General features: G+C 40.3%; 1 protein-coding gene across 4 annotated transcripts in view; it reads left to right on the forward strand.

The window, feature by feature from the left end:
• The window catches only part of Cep350 (centrosomal protein 350), a 154,216-nt gene extending 131,390 nt beyond the window's left edge, over window positions 1-22,826 (forward strand). For all 4 annotated transcript variants that reach the window (XM_038348773.2, XM_038348778.2, XM_038348777.2 and 1 more), the window contains exons 33-38: window positions 756-838; window positions 1,659-3,628; window positions 4,401-4,805; window positions 4,920-5,066; window positions 7,011-7,133; window positions 19,105-22,826. In XM_038348773.2, the coding sequence (XP_038204701.1) occupies window positions 756-838; window positions 1,659-3,628; window positions 4,401-4,805; window positions 4,920-5,066; window positions 7,011-7,133; window positions 19,105-19,269 (2,893 nt within the window). In that variant the 3' untranslated portion in view covers window positions 19,270-22,826. The remainder of the gene's footprint in view (window positions 1-755; window positions 839-1,658; window positions 3,629-4,400; window positions 4,806-4,919; window positions 5,067-7,010; window positions 7,134-19,104) is intronic.
• Window positions 22,827-24,849: the final 2,023 nt, after the last annotated feature.

Here is a 24,849-nt window from a genome sequence, read left to right on the forward strand (position 1 = left end):
AAGCTGCAAAAGTATGCATTTAAAGAGAAAAGGAAATCTAGTAGTAAATAAAACTAAACAGCAACATTTAAGTTATTATAAGCAAAAAGCAGAAGTCAAACAGGATCTGAAGAAAGGGAAAGTGGAGAACAAGGAGGGGTTGGGGGTGGAGCATGTGCCTGGAATGAACAAGATTGGCTTCACCCTCAGCACTTCAAAACAGAAGACGAGAGAGAGAGAGAGAGAGAGAGAGAGAGAGAGAGAGAGAGAGAGAGAGAGAGAGAGAGAGAGAGAGAGAGAGAGAGAGAGAGAGAGACAGAGAGACAGAGAGAGAGAGAGAGACAGAGAGAGAGACAGAGAGAGAGACAGAGAGAGAGACAGAGAGAAAGACAGAGTAGAATATGAATGTGTGTGTGTCTGATCTGGGCTTTTAGTGGTTGAGGCATACATATAAAATAGAGAAAGGAGAGTAAAGACATACTTTTGTCCTCAGATAGCAGGAGGAAAAGAAGTTAATGGTTAGAAATTAGATGGATGTGTAAGGAGAAAGGTGAGGTGATGTGACCTGGTGCCTGGTGACCTCCACTTTTTTCTTGGAGTTCAACCACAGAGAATGACAAGAGCCAACCAGAAACAGGCTTGACTTTCTAAGGTGGCAACTGTTTGAAGTATCTCCTTAGAGAAGAGGAAAGACTTGTCTAGGAATGTTCTATTTATTGTCAGTTATTGTAGTGTCTGCATTATATTTCATCTTACTATTACTTTCTCCATTTCAGATCTGAAGCAGCAAAAAATTGGAAATCTGTAACAGAGTCAGAGCGTTCCAGAGGATCCTTGGCATCGATTGCCGAACACGTTGGTATGTGCCTGAAAGAGCTAAGCTGTACAGCCATAGGTTACGGCCACGGAATTCCACCTCTGCGAAAGTGAATTTCTAGGGACTGGAGAGTGGACTCAGTGGTTAAAGAGCACTGACTGCTCTTCCAGAGGACCCAGGTTCAAATCCCAGCACCCACATGGCAGCTCACAACTGTCTAATTCCAAGATCTGATACCTTCACCGGTGCAGGCAAAACACCAATGCACATAAAATAATAAAAATAAATAAATTATAAAAGTGAATATCTGGGGCTTCAGAGATGCCTCAGCAATTAAGAGTGTTCCCAGCACTTACCTCAAAATGGTTGTAACGGTCACTAACTCCAGCTGCAGAGGCCCTGACTCCCTCTTCTGGACTCCACAGGCCCTCACACACTGTGGCAAACATACAGACAAACTTTTTAATTTAGAAGAGTTTATTTCCTCAATTATTTAGCATTTTACATTGCTTGGGTTTCATCTTGGTGTTTTATTTCTGACAGGGTCTGGATTGTTGCTTTCTCTGATTAGAACTCTTGGGCTCCTGTTATCCTTGTGCCTCAGACTTCTTTATGACATGGTGTCATAAACTTAGTCCCTGTTACTTTATAAATTATTCCAAACTTGAAAATTTTTAATTTTATCTATTTCAATATAGTATATTTTCTTTAAAAAAAAAAAAGAAAAACATTATATTATAACCAGAATAAGCCATGTTTACTGACCAGAGTTTTTCTTAACTGAGTCTTAGCTTTTATTTAAATTTTGGGTCTCAGATTTGAAAGATTGTAATTAAATAATTTTATGTGACTTTTTTTTAAGATTCTTCATTACCGTGTTCTGAGAGAACCATATCAGAAAGGTCATTATCTGCATACGCAAAGAGAGTGGCTGAGTTGGACAACAGGCTAGAAGAAGGCTTACAGGCTTCATCTCCGGTTCTGTCATCGAGAGAAACACAGGAAGAACCTGGAGACTCTCTCAAAAGTGCACCTTCATTACCTCCTTTCAAGGAATTAACTGCACCTAGTAGGATTTATGACCTGTCAGAGGCTAAGGCTGAAGATTCTAGTCAAAAATCAGAAATACAAGAACTAGAGTACCCGGAACAGGAGAGGAGTGAGACTGGAGATGCCTGTTCGAAGCAGTCGGGGAGATCCGAAGTCCTACTGAGACTAGACCCGACCTCTGAGATCCTTTCAAATAAAGAGCTTCCTTCGGACTCTACAAACCTTCAGAAAGATTTAGTTAAATCAACCATCAAAGCTTTTCATGAGAAAGAGGAAGTATTGGATCATTCTGAGCAAAGTGTAGATCCCAGTCAAGACCTCCGGTCAGCAAGTGATGTCCATGAGCAAAAATGCAGAGAGCAAGGGGACTTGGCCTTGTCGGGACTCCTTGCTCCTAAAGACTCATCATATTCTGAAGACTTTGAAGTGTCTTCTTTCAAGAAAGGGATTTCTGCTGAAGAGGTGAACAACGATGACTCTGAGGTGTCGTCCCCGTCACTCAGGGAAGACTCCCAGTCTTACAGAGATAAGCCTCAGCCAGCAAGGAGCCCTAGAAGTAGGGCCTCTGGCTCTGGTAGTGAGGATGAAATCAGCGAGTGCCTAAGTGAGAAGAGCCTTTCCATTCATAGCAGTGTCCACTCTGAAAGGCTGCTAGAGCTCAAGTCCCCGACTGAGCTGATGAAAAGTAAGGAGCGCAGTGACGTGGGACACGAGCAGGGCGTTCCGGACTCCCTTTCCCTGGCTGCAGTTCCGGCAGATGAGCTGCTGGACTTCCACATTGGGGATAGGGTGTTGATTGGCAATGTTCAGCCAGGCACTCTTCGATTTAAAGGTGAAACTAATTTCGCTAAAGGATTTTGGGCTGGAGTAGAACTGGATAAACCTGAAGGAAATAACAATGGGACATATGATGGCATTGTATATTTTGTGTGCAAAGACAAGCATGGTATTTTCGCTCCTCCTCAAAAAATATCTCACATTCTAGAAAACTTTAATGACTATATAGACATAAATGAAGATGAGGAATCTTATTCTGATGAACATTATCAATACTATAATCAAGAGCAGAAAGATATAAAATGTCTAAAAGACAGAGAAGATGATATAGCTGAATATTTTTGTGAGAAATCGCTACCTAGTATGCATAATATAGAAGCCTCAGTGGACACAGATAGAAGCCTTAACATAGAAACAGATAATAAACTGGACATTTCTGGGATTCTAGACGTCCATGTTCACCAACAGTCTTCAGTAGATCCCCTGGTTTCTTGTAAGGAGAACAAAGCCCTTGTTTCTGACGCCACAGAAAATGTTCCCGATGCTGCAGGTGCTACTCCAGACAGCACATTTTCTGAAGAGTCAAAGCTACAGCAACTTACAGAGAAGGAAGAAAACTCATATTCCCAAGTTTCAGAAAAGCCTTCTACCCCACTTCTGGATCTTCTAACACGAGAAAAAAACCAATTAGAAGCTCAGCTGAAGTCATCAGTAAGTGAAGAAAAAAAGTCAGAGCAACAGCTAGAAACAGTCAGCTTACTAACAGACAGCTTACTGAGAGATTTTGTGAAAGACACAGTGAGCCAACTACAGAAAATCAGAAAGGCTAGGAATGAGAAGATCCAGCTTAGCAACGAGGAGTTTCTCCACCAAAGGGATGTACTGCCCCAAGACCCACCCCAAAATATTGAGGAACAACCACCCAATGTTCCAAGTTGCTTTTTAAGACCTGAGTTGGAAGAAGAAAAAGAAGAGCTCTCTTCTCCAGATATGTGTCCCAGACCTGTGAGTATCTTATCTAGAGAAGAGTCTGGTTACCTTTCATTCTGTGGCTTGAGGTGGGCATGGCCCCCAACCCACTGCTCATTAGATACAGATCACTATGTTTTTAAAGGACTTGTAGGCATTTTTCTGTTAGAAGTATAATCACCCTCTATTATGTCATGAGTAGTCATTATAGGGTTGTCATGAACCCTGTCAGGTTGTAGGATCTGAAGCATCTTTTAAACTACTCTATTGATGGCCCCTATAACAGTCCACACATTAGATCTCCTTCCAGATCCTTTGGAACTTTGTAGTGGTTCTCAATCCAAGTCTCTTTCATCTGTCTGTTCAGTTATGGTGCCCTACAGAGATTACTAGTTGTGATATTGATTCTGATGAAACTGAAATATATCCTCTATGACATAGACTCAGACCATCAGCTTGTTTAGGCTGCCCATGGATAACTAAGGAAAAGTAATGATTTTGTATAATTTGATCCAGATAATCACCAAAGGTAAGAATTTTCATTTTCTATTTCAAAATCCCAGTGATAGTCCTTCAGAAATAGAATGATTAATGATTTACAAGAGGAAGCAAACTAATTAATAAATACTTTATTATAAATTTTAATGTTTAGGTTATATAAACAGAATAGTAGAAAGAGGATAGTTTTTTCTTGTTCATACATATAGATATCAAACACATAAGTAATAGGTATGCTTTGTCTTTTCAAAGCTATTAAATAAGGTGAAGTCACTAAATAGTCCTTTATTTGAATGTTTTATTTCTATAGGAGAGCCCAGTGTTTGGTGCCAGTGGGCAGGAAGAGCTAGCTAAGAGACTTGCTGAACTTGAGATCAGCCGTGAGTTTCTGAGCACATTAGATGACCAAGACTGGTTTGATGAAGATTTTGGTTTGAGCTCTTCTCACAAGATTCAAAAGAATAAGGCAGAAGAACCAATTGTACCTCTAATGGCAGAACCTAAGAGAGCATCCCAGAAACCATATGAAACATTATTGGCAGTTCCCCACACGGCAGAAGAAGTGGAAAGCCTTGTGCATAACGCAGCAGAGGAGCTTTGGAAATGGAAAGAATTGGGCCAGGACCTTCACAGCCTTCGTGTCCCTACAAAGCTGCTGGGCTGTGCCAGTAAGGGTCTGGACATAGAAAGCACTAGCAAACGAGTCTACAAACAGGTAACAGAAAAAGATCCTTGTTCTGGAGTTTCTTGCCCATTTTCTGAAGTTTGGATTCTCAGCCATTTTCTGACTTATGTTTTCTTTTTTATTGGTCTTTTTTTCTCTCTTAAGGCGGTTTTTGATTTAACAAAAGAGATTTTTGAGGAAATATTTGCCGAGGATCCAAACTTGAATCAGCCTGTGTGGATGAAGCCATGTAGAGTCAACTCTAGTTATTTCCGTCGCGTGAAAAATCCAAATAACCTTAATGAAATCAAGGTAAGCTGCTCACTGTCAGTTCTCTCCACTGGTGGTTGTTTATACAGATCTAGAAATGACGCAGGAGCAGGCACTTGTCTATATATGCCATAAGTACTTGTGACAGAATCTGTGATGATAGATGGCATGGTGAAAGGGAACGCTGACTCCGGAATCTATAGGCCCTGCATGCACACTGGTGCAGTCTGTTCTATACATTCTCCTTACTCAGCAAGTTTCTGTTGTTGTTCTGTTTTGTTTGGTCCATGTTGACCTTGAACTCCAAGTGCTGAGATAATAAATAGCCTGAGTCACTAGGCCTGACTGTGGTAGCTTCCTTTTCAGAGCAGCTTCTCAGCGTTACTGTACATAGAAACCGTCTGGGGTGCTTGTTAGACAGAACTGCTGAGGTAGGACCCTGAAATTCTGCTCTCAAGTGTGCAGTTGCTAATACTGTTGATTCCAGTGTTTATGAGCAGTGAGGTTTAAGAGTTGAGTTTTTCAAACTTCATCTTAGAAATCTTTGGAAAAAGATTTTATGCTTCCAGACACCAGTTTATTTATAAGATGTGTTATGTGTGGTCAGGGGTTGGCAAACTATGGGCCATGGGCCAAATCTAGCCATTAGCTTTTACAAATCATGTATTGTTGGACCACAGCCAGACTAATCTGTGCTTTTTGCTTTCCTGTTCTAACAATGGAGTTAGGTAGTTGTCACGAAGACCATATGACCACAAACCTAAACTACTGCATCTGACCCTTTACAGAAAACGTCCAATCTCTGGTTTAAAGTTACCATGTTTTCAAAATGTGGGGTTTTTTGGTTTGGTTTGGTTTTTTTTTTTTTTTTTTGCACCCTCTATTCCTTCCACAGAAGGAATAAGTTTATTCCACAGAAATAAATCTCTGTGTGCATTATGTACGTGTCTATAAATGGGGAGTAGTGGAGTTTGAGGCACACATTGGCAGTTTGAGAATCTTGTCTAATGATTCTGTTTGATTAATGTGCCCTGCTCCTTCACTGAGATCATTGCTGACTGGTGAACACCTTTAAAAGTAATAAAAACATAAATTGTTAATAACAGAACAAATAAACTAAAATAAGACAAAGATATATAGTCTATCATCAACTGCATATGTCTACACACTCAGCATAGACTAGATACTGCATGTGCATTTTAATATTTTTTTTTATTTTTTTAACTTTAAAAAAGGTTTTAAGGATGATTGATTAGATAACTGTTAAATAGTTAAATTGCCATGCTACAGATGCACATAGTGACGTGTGGGCGTGTGCCTATAACCCTAGCACGTAGGAGACTGAGGCAGGGGGTTATGATGAGTTTGACACTGGCCTGGGCTATAAAGTAATACTCTGTCTCAAAATAAATAAATAAATAAATAAAGCAAAGAACTTCACCATGGCTTTTTTACTGAAGTGTTCTGGGTGTTTCAGATGAATTTTGTGCTTTCCTCATATAATACTGCTCCCAACTAGTGATGTGGGATTTCTCCAGTTCTGAGATAGAGTTTGTGCTTTCTTTACCAGTTTTGCTGCTTTAAAGTTAGGTGCTGGAGTGATGACTCTGCAGTCAAACATATGTGTTATTCTTGCAAAGGACACAAGTTCAGTTTCCAGCAGCCTCCTCTGGTCTCCTGCATGAACACACTCATGCATGCACACATGCACATAAGTAAAGTATTTTTCATTAGTTAATGGTGGTTCTTTTAAAACGTCACTCTAAAGTAATTTCTCTGTGGTTTTACTTTTATATGTTCTATAAAAATAAAATTTGAGTATTTGAGATGTTTTCCCTCTATATTGCTAAATGGAACTAAGTGGAAGAAAATGTGTGGTCTTCTACTGGAAATATTGTATAGACATAAATGTGGTTTTGGAGTTATGAGCACACGAGTCTGAGGAAATCTATGGTTGTGTTTTCTTCTTCCCTCTCATTTCAACAGCACTTCATAACAGCCGAAGTACTCAAGTTATTTAGTCTTAAGAAGGAGCCAAACCACAAAACAGATTGGCAAAAAATGATGAAATTTGGAAGAAAGAAGAGAGACCGAGTAGATCACATCCTGGTTAGTGCTCACAACAAAACTGTTTTTATTTTGGTCATGTCATCTTACCTTAAAATGTAGATAGAGTTCAAAAGGAAAGTGTGTGTAATTAATTTTAAATTGATGAGATTGAAACTCAGTACCTCCTGCTGCATTTCCACCCCTCAGTTGTAGGAATGGCTTTGTTTGTTCTCTTCAGCAAATATTTAATTTAGCCAACAGAAATTTGTGAAGATTTGGAGAAGCCAAAACTTGAGTGAATCACAGCTGAAGGTAGTGAAATAATAGGAAAGCAGTGTGCAGCTGGACCCTGGAGTCAAGTTTATAGACCTGTCAAGTCTCCGTTCTCGGTCTGCAAAATGAAGGTGGTAATAGCTACATACCTGATCAAATTATGAAGAGAATTAAATATGTATTTATTTTCAGGCATGTGTTGCTTAGGTGGGGATATATTCTCAGTATATATCCCTAGGTAAATTGTAATTCAAACATGACAGTATTTAGACAAACCTAGAAGGTATAGGTCAGCCATATGACATGGCCACTTGATACTTCTAGGAGATGAGGCAAATATCAGATGGATGAAGCTGCTGTACTGTTTTTCAGTAAACTTTTACTTATAAGTAGGAGTATACTTTAAAATAATTAAAAGTATAGTCCAAGATATACATAAAGCAGTAATAGTCACTTATTACCATTATCAAGTACAATGCATAATTGTAGGCACTGTTTTTTGTTTGTTTGTTTTTGAGACAGGGTCTCACTGCATTGCCCAGGCTGACCTCTGACTCAGTCGTTCTATTTCAGCCTTCCAAGTGCTGGCATTACAGGCATGGCCTATGTTACTCTCTGCTTATATGCTAGCATCGGGCCGTTTTATCATTACTCCAAACACATGAGTAAGGGATTGACTAGGACTTTGTGATGGTTACCATGTCACTAGGAGATAGGAATTTTTCATTTTCAGTTCTCTATGTAGTCTGTCACTGACCAAAGTGTCTTTATGTAGCACATGACTAAATATATAAAACACTCAGAACATTTCCCCCTAAGTAACTCAATGAATATTAGCTGTTTCAATTCTGTCAGTATTGTCGCCATTGTCCAGAACATTTGCTGGAGAAGAGTTGTTTGGTTTTATCATACATTTCTCCAACATTAGGAAAGAGTTGACCAGGTCTGGGGATATAGCTCAGCTGGTAGAATTCTCTCCTTGCTTGCATGAAGCTGAGTTTGATCCTCAGCAAAAAGAAAAAAAGAGGAAAAAAAAAGCAAATATTTATCCAAAAAAGAAAAAAAAATGTGTATGTTTGTCCCTAAAAATTGAATGTGAAGTAGAAACAAATATTAGAAAACTCATATTAGCTCAGAGTTACCTCTAAATTGAATTTCATTTTATTCTAAACTTTTATTCTAAACTATATTACCTATATTGACATTTTAATAATGGAAAAAGTATAATGGTATAATTTATCATTATATATCCACTGTCTTATTTACTCAGTAATAAGTATGTGAGAAAATATTTGTTTAATGCTTTATTATTCTTTCTCATACCTTATTTCAACGGTTCTCAACCTGTGGGTCTTGACTGCTTTGTTGTCATATACCTATACAATTCATAACAGTAGCAAAATTACAGTCATGAACTGTATTTAAAGGTTGTAGCATTAGGAAGGTTAAGAACCACTGCCTTATTTGGTCTTTACAATCATTATATGGGGGAAAAAGAACTAATTGTATACTGTTTTGCAAGTGAAGAAGTTTAGTTTGAAAGGTAAGCAACTACCTAGTGATAAAAATCAAAGGTTTAGCCAGTCAATCCTTCCTAGAGCCTTACTCTCAAGGAGGTAGATGTGTCAAGATTTCTACAACATTTAGAATTTCTTGTAATCAAAATTTCAATCCCTTCACTCCTTAGAAATTAAAGAAAAAATATTAAAAGACATTCAGTCAAGGAGTGCATTAAGGACCGACTGTGAAATGATAAGCCTGTGCTTCATCGGTTCCCGCTTTCCTGGCAGGACATAGGTCATGATTGGGCAATTAAAACAGAATAGGAAATGTGGTACAGGTGTCAGTGAGCAGAAGCCCACATAACGAAGCGGCTTCTAAGGAGGTGACATTGGGTTGGGATCTTAGAGGACTGAGATATGGGAGAGAGAAGAATGATGTAGGGACCTGGAATGTCAGGGGGGTTAGAGACTGGGGAGGAGCTGCTCTGAGATCAGCTGGAAAGGCAGTCTTTGGCTTGCAATATTTTTAAAGCAGTGGTAAAGATTTTGGATTTGATTTTGAAGCAAGGACTTTAAGGAGGGAAAACTTTATGGTTAATTAGATTTATAATTTTAAGAAATCATGGAGGATCACTTGAAATGAGCATGGAGGAAGAGACAGCTAGATAGTATTATCATAAAAGATCGCTTCTCTAATGTGTTAAAGCAAGATGTCTTATGTAGGAGGAAGGCCGCTAGTTAGTTCTTGGCTGCTTAGCCCCGAAATAATCACACAGAAACTGTATTAATTAAATCACTGCTTAGCCAATTACTTAAGCATATTGCTAGCTACTCTTACATCTAGAATTAACCCATCTCCATTATTTTATATTTTACCACAAGGCTCATGGCCTACTGGCAAGGTTTCAGCATGTCTGTCTTTGGCAGTGGCTCCTTGGCTTTTTCTTGACTCCACCCTTCTTTCTTCCAGCATTCAGTTTAGTTTTCCCCGCATGTCTAGATTCTGCCCTATCAACAGGCCAAGGCAGTTTCTTTATTCACCAATGGTATTCATAGCATACAGAGGAGAATCCCACATCAATCTTAGATATGTGTTTTAAGTATTGTGAAAGAACTCAGGAAACAGGCATGGATAGTAAACCAATGCAGAGCCTGCTAGTTAGACTTCAACATCAAAGGTTATGAAGACATTGTGAGTTGGAGCCATCTTCGGGCCCAAACTGATAATCATCAGTAGTAAATAAATTATAATAAACAGACTAATCTGAAGTATTTTATGAGGCGTATCCCGACAGCAGAGGCTCACACTAGGTGCCACACCTAACCATTTAAGCAGAGGAATCTCTCCATCTGTTAGCAGAAAATTCTCAAATATGAAATAAGATGTTTCACTTGAAATGAAAATTATTTTAGCTTGAGTATGGATGGTGTACATCTGCATTCTAAGAATTGAAGAGACTTTCAGACATAATGGTACATGCCTGTAATCCCAGCACTCAGGAGGCTGAAAGAGGAAGATTGAGAGTTCAAGACTAACCTGAGCCATCTAATAAGACCTTCTCTCAGAGAAAACAGAATTCTTTACTTACTCTTTATATTTTTGAGGCGGGATCTTACTATATAACTCTGGCTGGCCTGAAACTGTAGAACAGGCTAGTCTTGAACTCAAAGAGATCCACCTGCCTTTGCCTCCTGCATACAGGGATTAAAGATGTGCACCACACAGCTGTCAGGAAAAAAAAGAATTTAAGATATAAATACGAAATAAATAAAATAAGAAAAATGTATTATATGAATGTCCTCTTTGCTGGTATATTTTTACATGTGTGTAGCTTTTTATATGAGTTTGTTCTTCTTAATGTATAATGAAATGATAATATTAATTTCTTGAACTAACTAGAACTTAATAAAAATCTAGGTAAACTAGTCTATTAGACAATCTAGGATTTGCAAAAATTGATGGTTTTACATTTTATAGGGGATATAAACCACAAATCATTATTTTAGTATGGAAGAAAAGGGGCTCAGAAATAAGAATTTTTGAAATCTTAAAAATTTATTATACTCATGCTTATTTAAGAAAATTTAGAAAGTTCTAATTAATCAAAAATACTGCCACCTAAATAACTCAGTATTTCAATATGTGTAGATTTTAAATTTTTGTAAAGAGAATTTCCTAAATGGAAACTATAGTTCCTTTTTGGAATTATGGTTTTATTTAATAAAATGTAGACATTATCTTTGCCCCGGATGTCTTTATTTTACATATACATAGGTATTTTTTAACAGTGTAGACCTTTCTTGTGCATTGAGCACAGGCTCCCTCCCATTAGTTTTCACAAAGTGTGCTTCTCAGATGAGGTGGCTGAGTTAAGCTCAGGTGTCCTCTTGGCTTCCCTCACCCATTTCAGAAGCCACCTCAGCTCTTACAGTCAGTACTCAATGTGCTCAGTGTGTACATTAATTCTCTTGGCAAGAATCTTGTCCTTAATTTGCTTGTTTACAACATCGCCAACAACATGCTGAGTGGTGTGTACACTCTTCTAGTTCTGCCATGGTGACAATCCTGAGGCATTCCTTTTTGAACAGTGCCCCATTGATATCTATAGCACCCTTTTTGTTAACTTGAATGACTATGCCCAAAGGAACAACTCTTTGTTTCCTAAAAGGCCTAAAAGCAGGTGCCTTTCCTCTTTCCCTTTGTGTTTGTCATTTTGGGGAATACTGGAAGATAGCTGCCTTTGCCAAAAGCTAATTTCTATTACTTCTGACATTTTATTTTTGTATGGAAGTATAGTAATCACTCCTAGATACATTGTAATTTATTTAACCAGTCCTCTGCTATAATGAACATTTTATGGCATTTTTTGCACATTTTTCTGGTAATGTCCTTAGGACAAATTAGTAAAAGCAAGGAGCTGTTAGTGTGTGTCATTTATAGAGTGTGTGGGTACCAGCTATAAATGTGTATCGCTTACCAGTTTTTGAAAAGCTTCATTAAGAATTTATTTGGCTGTATGTAAGTTCATTCTTTCATTAAAGCCCCTTCTTGTCAGTTTTTCTAAATCTTTAACATGTTTAATTATAAAAATATTTCAAAGGTATGGAAAAGAACAGACAGTAGCATAAGGCCTTTGTTTCTGTATCTCTCATTCCATCTGAGTTCAGTTGCCCTAATCCTAAAGTTCAAACTTTAGGGTTCCATTAATTTGGGGTTTTCAGACTCTTGTTCTTTACTTCAACTGTCTGTTTCAATTCTTGCTTTTTGTTGCTGCTGCTGCTGATCCCTGGCCTTGGGCGTGAGCTGAGTTACCCTAACCGTGTGTGTGTGTGTGTGTGTGTGTGTGTGTGTGTGTGTGTTTAGGCCAGATCTTATATGATGTAACCCAGGCTGGCATTGATCTCTTATCATTCCTCCTGCCTCCGCCTCTTGAGTTCTGGGATTATAGTTTTGAACCCCTGTGCCTGGTCATGTTTTGGATCTGGCATTCTTGACAGTTAGTTTTAGTGTGTGTTAGAGAGGTTGTTTCCCGGGCTGAGCTTATTCTTACTACCCCAGGCTGGCCTCAAACTTGCAGCATTCCTCCAGCCTTACCTTCCCAGTGTTGGGATTATAGGTGTGCACCGTCATGGTAGTTTGGATGTGAATTGCCCCTATAAGCTCACATATTTGCATGGCTGGTCCCCAGTTGATGGACTGTTTGGGAGGGATTGGGAGGTGTGACCTTGTTGGAGGAGCTGTGTCACTGGACTTTGAGGTTTGGGGTGGCCAAGCCAGGCCTAGTGTCTCTGTCTCTGCCTGCTGCTTGCAGGTCAGGATGTGCTCCCTTCCACAATGATAATGGACTGACCTCTGAGACTAGAAGCCAGCCCCAGTTAAATGCTCTTCTTCTGTGCATTGTTATGTCTGTGTAAGGGTGTCAGAACCCCTGAAACTGGATTTATAGACAGTCGTGTACTACCATGTGGGTGAGTAAACAGGAGTCCATGAGCAGATCCCAGAGTTGTGTAGGTGAGGAGGAGCAATCAGCTGGGTAGAAGGGTTCTCCCTGGGGGAGTGCTTCCAAGAGAGGGTGGGATCTGTGGTTCACAAAAGTTTCTAATGGCCAAGTCAACTAGGAACTCAAAGATGACCACTGACTTTAATAGGAACTAATTCTTGACCTCAATGTAGTTTTGGAAGCATAGATGGATAAACTTGGTGTGAGTTTCATGAGAGACAGATTTGGAAATGCCAAAGCAAACATGCAGAAAAAAATATGTTGCAAGTAGAAAAATGAAGGGGGACATAGTGATTAGAACAGTTGTGTTAATTTGAGAGAATTCATTCCTGGAATGCTAACAGGCAGGACTCAGTAGAGGAAATGTGATGCTCTGGGGGAGAAGAGTACAGTGTCCCAGAGTAGACGGAGTGTGAAACTCACACAGTGGGGAATGAATAAATTGAGATAATTGATATCTGTTGCATGGAATAGCTATTTTTTTATAGTGAGACATTTAAATTTTACTTCACTATTTTGGAACATAAAACATTTTTTTACTCCAGATATCCGACTGTACAGTAGATCTCAAAATGTACTTCTCCTGTCTGACATGTACCCTTTCTCCTCCTGTGATGCAGAAATATGATCACACATAAATAACACCATATATATATGTATATATACATACACACACACACACACACACACACACACATATATATATATATATATATATATATTTGTCTTTCCTTATTAGGACTGTTTCACTAAATCTAGGTTCATTTGCTTTATTACAAATAGGTTGTGATGTTTTCTCATCATGTCACATTTTCTTTGTCTATTCACCCATGATCAACTCTTCTGTTGGTTTCATATTTTGGCTATTGTGGTCATGGACTGCATGATGCAGAAATCCCACTGATGTCTGTTTCTTTGGATGCATAAGGATATTATGGTTTCATTCTTTTGAGGTACTTCATAGTGTTTAGGTGGCTATAGCAATTTACATTCCCACCAACAATGGTTTTTGTGCTCCACCAGCATGAATTTAGATATCTCTGAACAGAGTTTTTACCCTCTACTGATGCATTTTCTCATGCATCACTTTGAAATATCTGTTCTGACCCTTTGCCCTCTTTGTTTAGCCAAAGCTGACATTATGATCCTGCTTCCTTAGCCCAGCATACCTGGCCTTTGCCCACTTTTAAAGTTGGGTTATTTGTTTTCTTGCTGTGAATTGTTTGAGCTTAAATATTTGGAATTTTAATCCCTTACCAGACTGAGTCTGTGTAAATATTTTCTCCCATCTGTGTGCTATGCTCACTTTGTTGTGTAACTTTTTAGTGATTTGATCCCACTTGTTTTTTGCTTTGTATCCTTTAAAAGAAAAAAGGAAAAAAAAAAACATTTTACACTCCACTGTCATGTTTTCCCATTTCTTTCTAGTGTAATAGTTTCAGATCTTATGTTTGCCTTTAATCCATCTTTGTATATAGTAGAAGGATCCAATTTTATCCTTCTATAAATATGCATATCTAGTTTTCCTAGCACCATTTATTGAAGAGATATCCTTTCCTTGTTGTGTATCCTGGTTCATTGGTCATTGTGTTATAGGAGCTTAGTGAATCCCCAAGCTGTGTGTGGGTGGTGCATGTGTATCCAGATGCTCTCTTCCAGATGTGTAGAACCAGACACTGACATCAGCTTCTTCCCCTATTGCTACCCACCTTACTTTTTTAAAGAGTCTCATCAAATTGGACCTGGAGCTCACTGAGTGACTGGCCTGGCTGTCTTTACCTCTGCTAGCACTGTTATCCTGCTTTTACATAGGAATTAATATCACATTGAACCATCTTTCCAGCATTCCCTCCTTTAAAAGCTTTAAATAAAAGCTTAATGGCATTAAAATTTAAAATACCCCTCCACCCAGGACAGGCAACCTGTGATTCTCAGGGCTTCCCAGGGGAGGACTATGGAGAAAACAAAAAGAAGGAAAAACTATACTGTTTGTTTGAGATAAGCCTGCATAGAGGTCAGCCCCAGGACTGAGAAAGGCAAGGAAACCCAACCAACTTCATGGCAGCTGGTAGGGACTGAGCCTGGGGGGTAGGACTTCTAGGAAGGAAAAGAACGAGGTCTTAGGATGAATTACCTTCCTTGGGTTGGTCTATTAGCCAAGGCCTTCATCTCCAGTTGACTGAAATTAAGGGAAGAGAGTTGAGGTGTGTCTCTACCTAGAGGGAGATTTCGTTCTTTGCTATTACATTCCCCACCCTAAAGGGGTAACCTTAAAATCATATAGGAAATGAGCTGAAACTAGAAAACAGCTAGACGTAACCCATTGCTATCCAAAGCTGTTCACCAGAAGGGGCTAAGGCTTGGATTAGAGTTTTAGTTCCCCCATGTGTAACCTACAGTCAGGGATGCATGTTTGGGAGGAGATGAGAAACAGGCACTCCTTCCTGGCAGTGTCTGACCAGAGAGACAAGGCCATTTCTGGAACTGCTGCCTCAGGGTACTTCCGGGTACCTGCCTTGAACTACCTTCCAGTACTGCTCTCCCCTCCAAAGTGACCATAACTGCCATTTAGGAAGTTGGAGTGACAATCAAAGCTGACTTGTACTGCTGGGTCGAGGCACCTCTCCGGTAGGCCTACCTAGGGGACCCTAAAAGTACATTGGAAGTTTTATTAATATAACAGCCAGGAGTAGGGAAGAAAGGAAGTCAAGATTTTGCCTGGCACCTGGAGAGAAATGTGAAGAGGTGAAGGCAAGAGTTGGCAGCAATATAACGCCCTTGGCAGGGAAGCAGGAAAGGCCAGAGGTTATACTGTAATGTTCAAATCAAAGACCATTAGCATCTGCTGAAGGGCTCCCCTCTTCTTCCCCCTTCCACTTTGACCTCGAAGGCTGGACTCCAAGAGATGAGCCCAGGATTAGCTTCCAGGCACTTCTGAGTTGGAGTAGCTAGAATCACAGTATGAAGGCTCTCCTGGCTCCATCGCCGCCCCCCCCCATACTATTACAAACCCGTAGACTTGTGAAATTTGGCCATCATTCCAAATTATCACATTTGTTGGTTCTTTCTTCATAAATGTCTACTATATTGCCTAGGTTTTATTATCTGCAATTGATATGCCTACCTCCATCTAAGTCATTGTTTGAAACCATGAACTGCGCATGGTCATTCATGCTTGTAATCCCAGCACTCAGAAAGCTGAGGCAGGAAGATTACCATGAGTTTGAATCCTACCAGGACTACAGCGTGAGACCCATCTTAGAAAACCCAAAACCATGAATTTGCAAAGCCAATATTCTCCAGTCATTAAAAAGATCCATTCTAGACACTGACCCAATACCTTCTCTTTACACCATGCTAATCACAACCCAGAAGTTCCCTGGATGCTCACAGCCATGCACAGGGTGGTTGATCAGGGGAGGGAGTGGAGTGGAAGCACAAAGGGTCTTCCACATCAGCAAGTCAGAAGGGAGAGATTCCTTCCAGATAGAGAGCTGTCCTGTAGTCACAGTGCAGCTTAGCTACCTCTGCTGGGAACAGGCCAGTTGTGGGAGACAACCCTGGCCATCGTCTCTTCACATTTCACCAGCACAGGTTAAACGTTTTTCCTTTGTAGCCCCTTATAAATAAGTATACCAATCAAACATTTACTGATAATAAATCAAAGATCTTAAGGCATTTCTTTGGTGTAGAGATATAAATTGAACATTGATTGAAGATGAAAGCACATCTGCATGCTAATGAGATAGATGTGCTCACTTATTTTCACATAAAGAATCAAATCTTGGCTGAATATGTTATACTGCAGGACAGAGCGTCTCCAACATTTTTCAGAGTTGGTTTAATTTCATAGCCATCAATGCTGAGAACATCACTTTTATATAGTACAAAGTGACAGAAGTATATTTTGAATTATATTAGAAATCATTGGAAATTCTGTTGTAATTCCAAGCCAAAATTCATTTAATTTTTTTTATATAAAACTCAAGTCAACAAATTACAGTACAGTCCAAAGGGTAACTAACTAGTTTAATAACATGCTGAGGAGTTAACTGTAGGGAAACACTGAAATTCTGTTTTCTATAATTAATCACGTTTTCTGTAAGATCAGAAAACATTAGCTCATACAATGCTATCAATCTAAACAGCTGTTTGGGACACCTTTTGATGGTGTAGCAGGCATGATGTCACACAGTGTACATGTATGTTTTGAACCAAAGTTGCAGTGATATAACATGTGACTATTAACAGAAATACGTCTAAACTATTGTGTATTTGATATTTGATCATTACACATTCAGAAGTCTTATACCATTGTTCTGTGTGTGTGCGTTTACACACATGCGATACCACTTTTAAGAAACTGTTCTAGTCTACAGCTACCCAGTTTGTGTTGGTGGGGGGTTACTTTACTGTTAGACTTTTATTCCTAATTTATTGAATTTGTTTATATACTTTACACAAAGGCACACATACATCTGCAGGGATATATGTGAAATAGAATATAATAGACTCTGAAAACTAGAAGGAAATAATAGAGATGGATCCATTGTCATTGTGGTACCAAGGCGGGCTTTGATCTAAGAGTCAGACAGAAAGGAAGGGACAGAAGTGGTTCCTGGTTTGTAGTGCTGGGGACTGGGCTTGGGGCTTCATGGCCTGCTGGCTGTGCTGTGCCCACTGAGCTCCATTTGGCCGCTGCCCTTTGAGGAAGAAAGCAATAGTTAGTGTTGGTAACTGGTCTGGAGGAACAGTGTTGAAACCATGCATTTTCTTGGGGTGGGGGGTGCATCCACACTACACTGAAGAGATAATACCATCATGAACTATTTCTGTTGCAAGTATAAAAAAGATTTCCATAGGATAGCATTTTCTAAAATGTGTTTTTGGCAAAGAGATATTTGATTAAAAGATTTAATATTAAAGATGAAATCTTTACAAAAAGGAAAACTGTAGTTTTAACTGAGAATGTGATGTCTCTTAGGCAGACCCACTTGTTAGCTTTCCCAGAGCATGGTTGTTCCCCAGCACTATACAGCGGTAGGCTGGCCTTCATACCAGTTCCTTGCTAGGTTGAGTCCATATCTTCTATATTGGCGGGATTTTGTGGCCTAGTAGACAGAAGAAACTGAATTAAACTAGTTTAAGGGCGGACTTCTCTTTAATATACTACATTCATTGTATTCATTGAGAATGAGTTCTCTTAGATTTACTTGGTTATAGAACCTTCTTCAATGGCCATCTCTTCCACAGAGTATAAATTAAGGAACAGAGGGTTGGATATTTGTAAGGCCTGCAAGTCTTCCTTCAGAGGAAAAGAAGAAGGCTACTTCCTTTTGATGTGTCAAGCCCAACCTTAAGTGTGTAACGTGGAATGTGTTGCTCTCCCTCCTGTCCACCTCCATGCTAGGGCTCTGCCATGTCACTGCTCCATAAAGGAGCTCAAGTACTAAGTAGTCCCCCACCTCCTCTGCTTCTCCCAGATGACACCAAAACCAGGACAACTGGAACCTTTACTTGGCTTTTTTTGTTGTTAAGACTAGAATGACCCTGTAACTGTAGCTAATTTTGATGAATTTAGAACTAGGTCAGGGCTTTTCCACCTGGCTTCCATCCCACTATAATTGTAAGGAGGCCAGTGTCTTTGGAGTATAGTTATTTAAAATTATAAGCAGGCAGTAAACCTTGAAGAGTTACTTCTGATTTGATTAGTTTTCATTTACCTAGGAATCCCAAAAATTCTAAAATACAAAAAAGAGCAAGTTATAACAGTTTAAAAATAAGCTCAAGCAGTGTTGCATTTGTAAAAATATTAAAAGTTATTTTGGGAGGCAGCCTATATAGTCTTTGCTGACCTTGAACTTGTCTTCTTCTGCCTCAGCCTCCCAAGAGTTAGACTCACAGCTGTGCTCCACCATGGCTGGCTTTCATGCTTTTAGAATACTCTAGAACCATAACCAGCATCATCGCAGTGCATGCATCTAAACTTGTTGGTTTTCTTTCCTGTAAGCTCCTATATGCATTCCCTTATGTTAATACAGATAGTGGACATGTAATTCTTAGTGTCTACAAAGTGCTGGAATACTGTCATGTTGAAATGTAGTTTCACAGCTACTTTTAGTTTAGATGTCAATTTTAAAGGTGTATTGACATTATTTCTTTGGGACATATTATTGTGGATGGGACTATAACATGGGAGATGTTTCCAAGCTCTTGTGGGGCAGATTTGCTAACTTACTGCCTTCTAATGTCTAGGTCCAGGAGCTCCACGAGGAGGAGGCACAGTGGGTTAACTATGATGAGGATGAGTTGTGTGTGAAGATGCAGCTGGCTGATGGGATCTTTGAGACCTTGATCAAAGATACTATTGATGTTCTCAATCAGATCAGTGAAAAACAGGGGAGAATGCTACTTGTGTGACATCTTGCAAATAAATCGAACACTGAGTGCTAACACGAGTCCTGGGCCTTTCTGCCTCCCGATATACACCCGTCTCCACCATAGCAAGAATGCTTCTGGACCTCGCACCTGTTCGTGTGGACCGCTGGTTTGGAGTTCATGGGACAATGTGGTATATCTGGTATTACAACCTTTGCCTTTATAGACTGTCCACAGGAGTGCGTGATTATTTCCTGTGGGCAGGGTTACACTCCTGATGTTGAGATTTGGTATCATCATTCACCTCCTTAGCACCCTACTAGGGCTCAGATGAGGGCTGAGAACACCAGACTTACCTCTGAGGTTAGACAAGGCCATCACTTCATTGAGTCTCATCAGGAAAGAGAGGCAAATAAGTTAATTTTTTAACTTTCAAAATATAATACTGGTCTGTATAAAGAAAGTCATAAATGGACATTGTAGTCTGTGAACAGTATTAAACCCATAACCACTTCTAAAATAGGCAAATTCAAGATTCTCTGCCTATTCACATTCTGGAGTTTATTTCTTCTTGAAGACCCGTTCCTTCCATCCTGAAGCTGAGCAGCACCGTGTGGACATCAGAAATAAGTGGTGCTTTGCTGTCTGGGCACCACCTAAAAAACTACAACCCACTGCATTGTTTTTAATTTTCCTGTCTGGGCAAAAAACAAATGCCCCACTGAAGATGAGGCTCCAGGACTGCCATGGGCTGGTTCCTCTGCCTGTCCCTCCCTACTCTTTCCTCACTTGCCCTAACCTCTACCAGCTGCTCTCAGAATCGTAGATACTCAGGACCATCTCAGGCATCCAAGCATGGCAAAAGTGGAAAGAGTTCATTTTGGCCTTCAAACTTTGAATTCCCATCTCTCCCCAAAAGTCAGATGCTGTTACTTGAATGATTTAGGAAATGAGTGTGTGCACCAAAGACAAGAAGATATTGTCTATAGTCTGCGTGCTTGTTTTGCTCTGTGGAACATTTTTTAATTTATTTTAAGATAAATTATTAAGTTGAAGATGTGTGTCCCTATTGAGAAGTGAGATTCTCATAATAGCAAACCTCTGTCTCGAAGTTTCTAGAGTTTAGTCTTCGCACAGGAAAGAAAGCTGCAGTTCTAATAAATGTGTACACACTGAACAATCAGTTGAGTTCATCAGAACGATGACAGGCATTTACAGCGTCGCCTGTGACAGCAGGAGCAGGAGGGGACTCGAAAGTTTACTCCTGCCTCCCTTGCATCTCACAGTTGTACCTGAGAAAAGTCTCCAGATTCCAGCTGCTGCATCCGAGCACTTGGTGCTCACCAGGCCCTGAGCACTTGCCTTCTAGACTGGTTTCTCCATCAGTCCTGTCCTTCAAGTAATCTCGGAGAATGTGGATGATCTTAGGCGTGAATGGAAATGCCTTAACCTTACAGTTCGGACTAGAGCAGCATGGTAAGACATCCACCAGGTTCACACTTACAGATACCCTGGACTTTACGGCTTCTTCAAAAGACATTAGAAAACCCAAAGACAGTGTAACCCTTAAGTGTGCACGTTTGTTGTTTTCTGCATCTCTCTTCCAGACTTGCCTTTGTGTCTCAGATATTTCACTATGCACACTTCATTGCTCTTCAGTTTCATCCTGTCATTACATGAGATTTGCTGAAATCATCATTGGGATATTTGCATTTTGCACAGTGACTGGTGTGCTAGCTCTTGACAATAGGAAAGCACTGAAATGTTACAACTGGGTCTCCTAAATGCTCAGGTGGGTGTCTCATCAGCATCTCCTCTGTGCATTCGCTGTTGAGCTGTCGTCTTTAGCCATAACGAGCAACTTGACTAAGAGAAGCAAAGGTTTCTTGGGGTTATTTACCAGTAGTGTGGAAATAGTGTTTTCATGTGGCCAAGGAAAGCAAAGATAATTCTCTGAGTGTGTGTTCTCTGGAAGGCAGGAGACATCTTGTGCACACCCCTGACTGTTTGTAGGATCACATTGTCTGTATGATACTGAACTTTACAGCTGCTATACTTCTTTACAAGTGAAGATCAAATTATAATAGGAATATAGGTTGTTATCCACTCTTCATTATTTGGACCTAAAGTTAATTTTTAATAAGGTGTATCTTTACTCTTTATGTTAAAATGCCAGAAAAGGAAAAACATACTGATATAAGTCCATGGACTCAGCAGTCTGGACACTGCTGGACCGTGGGCAGTGACCATCCTAACCTCCTCCCGCTGTCTTCGCTGTCCAAGAATCCCGCGCTCCAGAAGAGATAGGAATAGACCAGTCTCATCCTTTGCTAGCAATCATATCTACAGTTTGACAGCAAAAATCAAGAGAATCTAGGGTTTCTTACTGTTTTAACTATTTGGATCTAACTGAGATGGTTTATTGATAGGATCAGGAATGATAAATGTGGATACCCAGCTACTCGTTCCATACTGGGATCTTTTTAATGAAGCCCTGCCTCCTAACCAAGAACCTACTCTTCCCTCTTCTAATCTTTGCTCCCTCTCCCACACCTGTCCCTTCTGTCTCTCTGCATAACTCCTCTCGAAGATCTTTGCATCAGCAGTAACACCGTTTAAAATAGCACTGTCAGAACCTAGTAGTAAACCACCATGCGGGCTTCAGATTTACTTCTGAGTCCAAAACAATTTGTGCTACCCAGGGCAGTTACCTCTGGGTTAAACAAGTACAGGGTATCAATCCCCTCTTCAGGTCTAAACAGGAATTTTTCTCTAGGGAAAAGTGGGAAGAGCTCAAAAAGTAGTTAATAAGGAAGGGAAATTCCTTCTGTGACTACAGGTCTCTGAGAAATTACCTTTCAAAAGAGATTGCATTGCTCATAAGAGTGTTGTGGCCTATTGATAAAAACAATTTTGTTCACTTTCTTGTCTTGAAAAAAAGTGGCCTTAGCTTTTTGCAATACTTGAATAAAGTGTGTACTTGCAAAAGAATTTCTGTAGCACAGCATTAGAGACTCATAACTTTTCTGCAAGAAATTCAAACTTACATCTTCCTTTTACTACCTTAAGAATACTAGTGAATAAAACATAATTCAAAGAGCAAGTGATAGAAACTACAATGATGTTTAATGCAAATTGTAGGAATTTACATGTTTACAAATCATCTTAAACTGGTTGTGCAGCAATTCAATAAAATCTTTGTATTATAAAAATGTGAAGAAAAATGTAAACTGGTGTAAAGGAGGTACTGTCATTTTAATTAACCTATGTTTAAAAGCTTTTCCTTCTGGACTTTGCAAAACCTTCTTGGTTATACATTGCAAAGCATTCTCTAGGGGGCTCAGCCTCCTTGTGTGTACTGTACTGTGCAGACATGAAAAACAAACCCGTTTACTGTGTGTGTGTAAATAGCCTGGTCATCAGGCCATTTTCAGCCAACAGTCACACCCGTGCAGCTCTGCACAGAAGACTAAGGGTGTGGTTTGTAAGTAATCTGTAAAATAACTGGGATGGATCCCCATGTATAGCTGTGTAAATAGATTTGTTAACTAAAATGTACTTTAAGATGAAATCTGTAAATAAATTGATTTATAAATTAATTTCATGTCAGGTGTGAGTTTGTCCATTCATGAGCCAAGTTTAGAAAAGGAGTTCTCATGAAATTGACTTGTTTCTGATTGCTTGTTTTGTTCCAGGATACTTGTTCGTAGAGTACGGGGAGCCGTTTGTAAAATCTGTTGACCCTGCGGCCAGGAGACCAGCACAGGAAGCTAAGCACCCCGGCTCTGCCTGCTTGTTAGGTCCTTGGATCATTAAGCACCACCTGTGTTCTTACCATTGTGCTTTAGTGCTGGGGAGACCAACGGGGAGACAGAAATGGTCCCTGGCTTAGTGCTGGGGAGACAGCTGGGGAGACGAGCTTAAAGTCTAGTGAACAAGATCATCAAAAAAATACTTTCTGGCCAGGCGGTGGTGGTGCACACCTTTAATCCCAGCACTTGGGAGGCAGAAGCAGGCCAGCCTGGTCTACAAGAGCTAGTTCCAGGACAGACTCCAAGCTACAGAGAAACCCTGTCAAAAGCTTTCTGAAAACCAGTGCATGTCAAACTGCCGAAGAGCTCAGGGAGGAATGTGTTAAAAATGGCGGGGCTGGGTCAGGAGAGAGTTCCCTGATAAATCTTAACTGGATTTTGTTTTTTGACATGAGATCTCACTATGTAATCCAAGCTGGCCTCAAACTTTGAACATGTTCAGCCCTCTTACTTCAGCTTCCTCTGTAGATAGGATTCCAGCATGACACCGTATCTGGCTTATGTTTGTCTTGAACATTGATGGGCTTCCTTCAGTTCACGGTAAATGCCATTTCTCCCAGATGACTTGAGTCTTGCTCAACCCTGAAAAATAACACATAAAGCTACACATAATTAAGTGGGCCACAAAAATGACTGGGTGTGGAGGGTGTAATTTATTTCTGGAAATAAGAGCTTGGTGTAGAATGGAGCTGGGTATGCAGAAGAACCAACTCCAGCGATGGAAGTATGTGGCCCTCAAACGAGCCTCCTGTGCAATAGGTACCCACCATCCTCACTACATTCCATTTCATCCTGATGGCACAGTCTGCTGTACTTTCAGCCCCTTGCCTCATTGAGGACTTCAGAAAACCACTGACCTCAAATGGCAACAGACTAAGATATTGTTCAACTCATTAAAAATAACCACACACTCAAAAGGTCCGCATACATACTGTGTGCCAGATAATGTGACTGGTGCTAAGGACATGCTTGTGGGGCAGGGACACTGGATTGCTGTCATCTTGAATCAAAACATGAGAGGATGGCAACATAGCAGAGCCAAGCATGGTGAGAGCTCACAGACAGGAACTCAGCGCGAGTGGACAAGGTGCAGAGATTGCGTCTCTCACAGGTGGCTAGGCTCTGTGGCCAAGATCAGCAGGCAGATAAAGTACCTGCCAGTGCCTGATTCAAAGTCACCCAAAATAAACAAGACACACCAGGCACGAGTGTGACACTTGTTTTCCTACAGCCCCTGCCATTTCTCAGCCACGCCCACCCCATGGCCAGCAGACCTACAAATGCAGCCAGCACCCTGCTCAGGCTGTCACGAAAGACTTTCTCTTCATCCCTCCCCATTTGACAACGGAAGACAAAGATCTGGGGGTGTGCTGAGAGACAGACCCCAGAGCTGCCGTGGGAGAGTCGCACCGCACAGGTGTTCTTATGTGATCCCCACGGTAGGGAACTGCAGTGACTGCAGTCTAGCCTTCCCTCGAAGGCCACCACAGCACAGCACATCCAGCAGGACAATTAGCTCCAAATGTGGGGGGCAGCTTAGTCTGATAGGGCCTGCTTAGCCTCCCCTTTGGGTGCCCCTTGGAAACAGGGCCTCCCTCTGATTTTGAGATAACTTAGGATCACCAGGAAAACAAGATCAAGAAGAGACCTTCACTCAACTAGAAACCCCATGTGTCTGGAATATGACTGGTTTTTTGGTTTTGTTTTTTTGAGACCGTTTCTCTGTGTAGTCCTGGTTGTCCTGGAACTTGATCTGTAGACCAGGCTCACATCAAACTCACAGAGATCTGCCTGCTTCTCTCTCTAGAGG

The sequence above is a fragment of the Arvicola amphibius genome, chromosome 12 (assembly GCF_903992535.2).
Source record: "Arvicola amphibius chromosome 12, mArvAmp1.2, whole genome shotgun sequence".
Lineage (NCBI taxonomy): Eukaryota > Metazoa > Chordata > Mammalia > Rodentia > Cricetidae > Arvicola > Arvicola amphibius.